The 3237-nt window shown below is 30.1% G+C and overlaps 1 protein-coding gene across 1 annotated transcript; it reads left to right on the forward strand.

Annotated features, from left to right (window-relative positions):
• The first annotated feature begins 1460 nt into the window (after positions 1 to 1460).
• Positions 1461 to 3013, forward strand: LOC127724854 (neuronal acetylcholine receptor subunit alpha-10-like). Its single transcript, XM_052231865.1, has one exon. It carries the CDS (start codon positions 1514 to 1516, stop codon positions 2915 to 2917), a length of 1404 nt encoding a protein of 467 aa, XP_052087825.1. The 5' UTR covers positions 1461 to 1513; the 3' UTR covers positions 2918 to 3013.
• The last annotated feature ends 224 nt before the right edge of the window (positions 3014 to 3237 follow it).

Below are 3237 nucleotides of genomic sequence, written 5' to 3' on the forward strand. Positions count from 1 at the left end.
TTTTTTTTTTATTAATTTCAATAAATCATCATAACCAACTGTATTTGAAATAATATGCAATCGTTTCTACTGAGTATTTAGTTTTTTTTCTAATTTTAAGATTGAGAAGAGAAGTCATATTTACGAGGAAAGACTATAAGCCGATATAACGAACACACGAATGGTTCGCACGGAATTCATGAAAAAATAGGGAAAAGAATCTATCTTTACTGAAATGAAGAGGAATTCAAAATTGTCCGTAAACCTGTCACGGAAGAGACAAAACAATAAGATTTCAAATAAAATAGTTTAATGGTTATCAACAAATTTTAAATGTCAGACTAAATTGAACCCTTATGACCAGGAAATGTATGTTACAAGATGTACATGTGCAAAAGACCAATTTTCGAAATGTCACAAAAATGGATGTGTTTTGATTCCGACATCTATGAATGCTGTAAATTTTAACAGATCATTTTAAATCATGTGTTTTATTTAAAGTCGGCAAGATCAGTTAACAAAATAAAATAACATCCAAAAACATAACACGCAACGTGCAATCATTACATAGTGACAGAATCTCAAAGAGACATTAATAGCTGATTACCTATTATGAAAAGAGTAACATGAGTAATAAAGCACAGTTCCCGGAATTAAATCAAGGGTAAAATAAGGCATAACCGTCGTAAGAATATGTTAAGAAGTACGCAAAAGTTAGCATAAAATGAAAATGTCAATTAAAGTATCTTCTGTTGAAAAGAATTTCAACCATTCTCTTATAATTCGCTATATTTCGCAAATCCCGCAAATTGTAAATATAAAAAACTGAAAATTTCTACTGTTTTACACATTAAACATTTCATTACCTTGATAATTATCATCATTATTTCAATAAGATATATAAATTTGACTTTATACAGTATAGTTACCTGATATGTGTATAAAATTGATATGTAGCTTCATATGGTTAAAATTTAAATGTATTTCAAGACCATTGACAATTTTTCAAAATCCTACCACCACCCGTTATTCAAAATATATTTTTACCTAGATTAAGTATTCTGCGAAGCATTTGTAAGCCATGTACCTAAATGAATTAATAATACATATGATGATAAATCTATAATAGATCTGATTTGATATTATTTATAGCCATTTTAATACATGTAATGGTTCAAATACACCTTCGCACAAAACAAAATTATTCAAAAATAAAACCCCTACAAAACGTCATCATTAAAGCGAATTAAATTCAACCTGATAAGTGTATTGGTAAATGAAAATGAAACTAGAAAATATACTCGGAATTACCTTTCCCAAAAAAACAGAAACTGTATATCCTATTCAAAATATTTGCAATCATCCATTTAACATTTGAATGAAGTTTGTATAGATTGGGGTTTTAAACTATTTTCAATACGTACACAAATCAATGAATTTAATTTCTTTTGAAATGCACCTTTTGTTATAACTACCGTTCGATAGCAACGTCTGAAACATCCAAAACACAGGCTTTATTACAGGTAAAATTAGTATGATGTTATACCAATCTAGAAGGAACATGGATTTTGCTCTATTTATTTTCTGTGCATATTTATTTATCGCAAAACTGATGGCCTACAGCATTACTGATGTAATAGTGTTAAAAAAAGATTTATTTAAAAACTATGATAGACAAATTATTCCTGTTATGGACATGAACTCATCTGTGAAAGTGTCGATGTATTTTTCGCTTTTATCGGTTTACGAGCTGGATATGAAGAATCAATTGCTGTCCACGTCAGCAGCATTCAAGATATCTTGGAGAGATGAGCTTATGGTATGGAACTTAACAAATTACAGTGGTATTGATCGATTGACAGTTACCCTAGCGTCTATTTGGAAACCTGATGTTATAATTTTGAATTCTGTAAGTACACAGAAAATGCTGACAAATGATGATGATGATCATTACGTCACCGTCAATCATGATGGATTAATTGAATGGTGGGCTTATGTTAATTTACAAACTCACTGTAAAGTTGATATGACGAATTATCCCTTTGAAACTCAAACATGCGACATTAACGTAACGAAATCCTATCTTAATGATCAGTCTGAAATATTACGAAGTGAAGGGGATTCTTTAAGCCTTGCCAATTTTGTACCCAATGGTGAATGGGAGGTTCTGTCATTTTACTCATATGGGCAAGTCTTTTTTCGATCGAATACAGAAATCTCTGGTTTGCAATTGAAGATAAAAATGAAACGTAAAAGAACGTTTTACACTTGGAATTTCCTGATGCCGTCAATTTCGTTATCAATTGCTGATTGTTTTTCCTTTTTGTTACCTGCAAAAAGTTCTGAAAAACTTGGTTTATCAATTTTTGTTTTTCTGGCAAATGCAGTGCTCATTCGCCTCTTCAATGATTCTATGCCACCAAATTCTGATGATGTATCTAATTTTGGAAGATTGCTTTGGATCAATATCTTAATAAGTGGGCTTGTTATTATGATGAATGTTATAATTACATCGTTGTTTTATTGCAAGTCTCCAAAATGCATTTCTAAGTGTTGTTTTAATTGCACCGATGTGTTCAAATGTAGAAAATTTACGAAACGATGCAAATGTTGTAAACATGATCACTCAAAGGAAAAGGAGGTAAAAAAGAAAACTAACAACAAAATTGAATCTCCAACAGCGGAAGTGAAAGAAGAATATACTTTGATTACAAACGGAAATATATCTATTCAGGTAAAGGAAGGATTCGATCAATTATATATTCATCAAAACGGAATGAAAATACAACTCGGAGCAATAATTGACTACATGGATATTAATAAACGTATTGCATGGTCAGACGTTTCGCGAAATATTGATATCATTGCAAGTACTTTTATCTTTTTAGCATATGCTATATTATATTTTGTGCACATAAAAATATTATCATTAATCTAATTTGAGCGATGATATACATACACTCTATATTACTGTTTAAGGAATTGCAGACTAAAATTCAAAACATTGATAAATAAACGATAGTATAGAGCTCCATCATTTTTTCCTTCACTTAACCTTCCAGTAATTTTATTTCAGATAATACTTCGTTTCATACCTAGCCTAGTATCGTTTTAATATATTCAAATTTCTTCTGTTTGGTTTCACCGTGGTATCTTCTTTTTTTTTTCATGTCTTTAGCTTTTGCGTACAAGATTCAAAATACTTATAATATCAAGAAATAGTTACTTATGACATTGTAACATCTCCATGATTTGAAG

This window comes from Mytilus californianus, unplaced genomic scaffold, assembly GCF_021869535.1.
Source record: "Mytilus californianus isolate M0D057914Y unplaced genomic scaffold, xbMytCali1.0.p SCAF_14, whole genome shotgun sequence".
Lineage (NCBI taxonomy): Eukaryota > Metazoa > Mollusca > Bivalvia > Mytilida > Mytilidae > Mytilus > Mytilus californianus.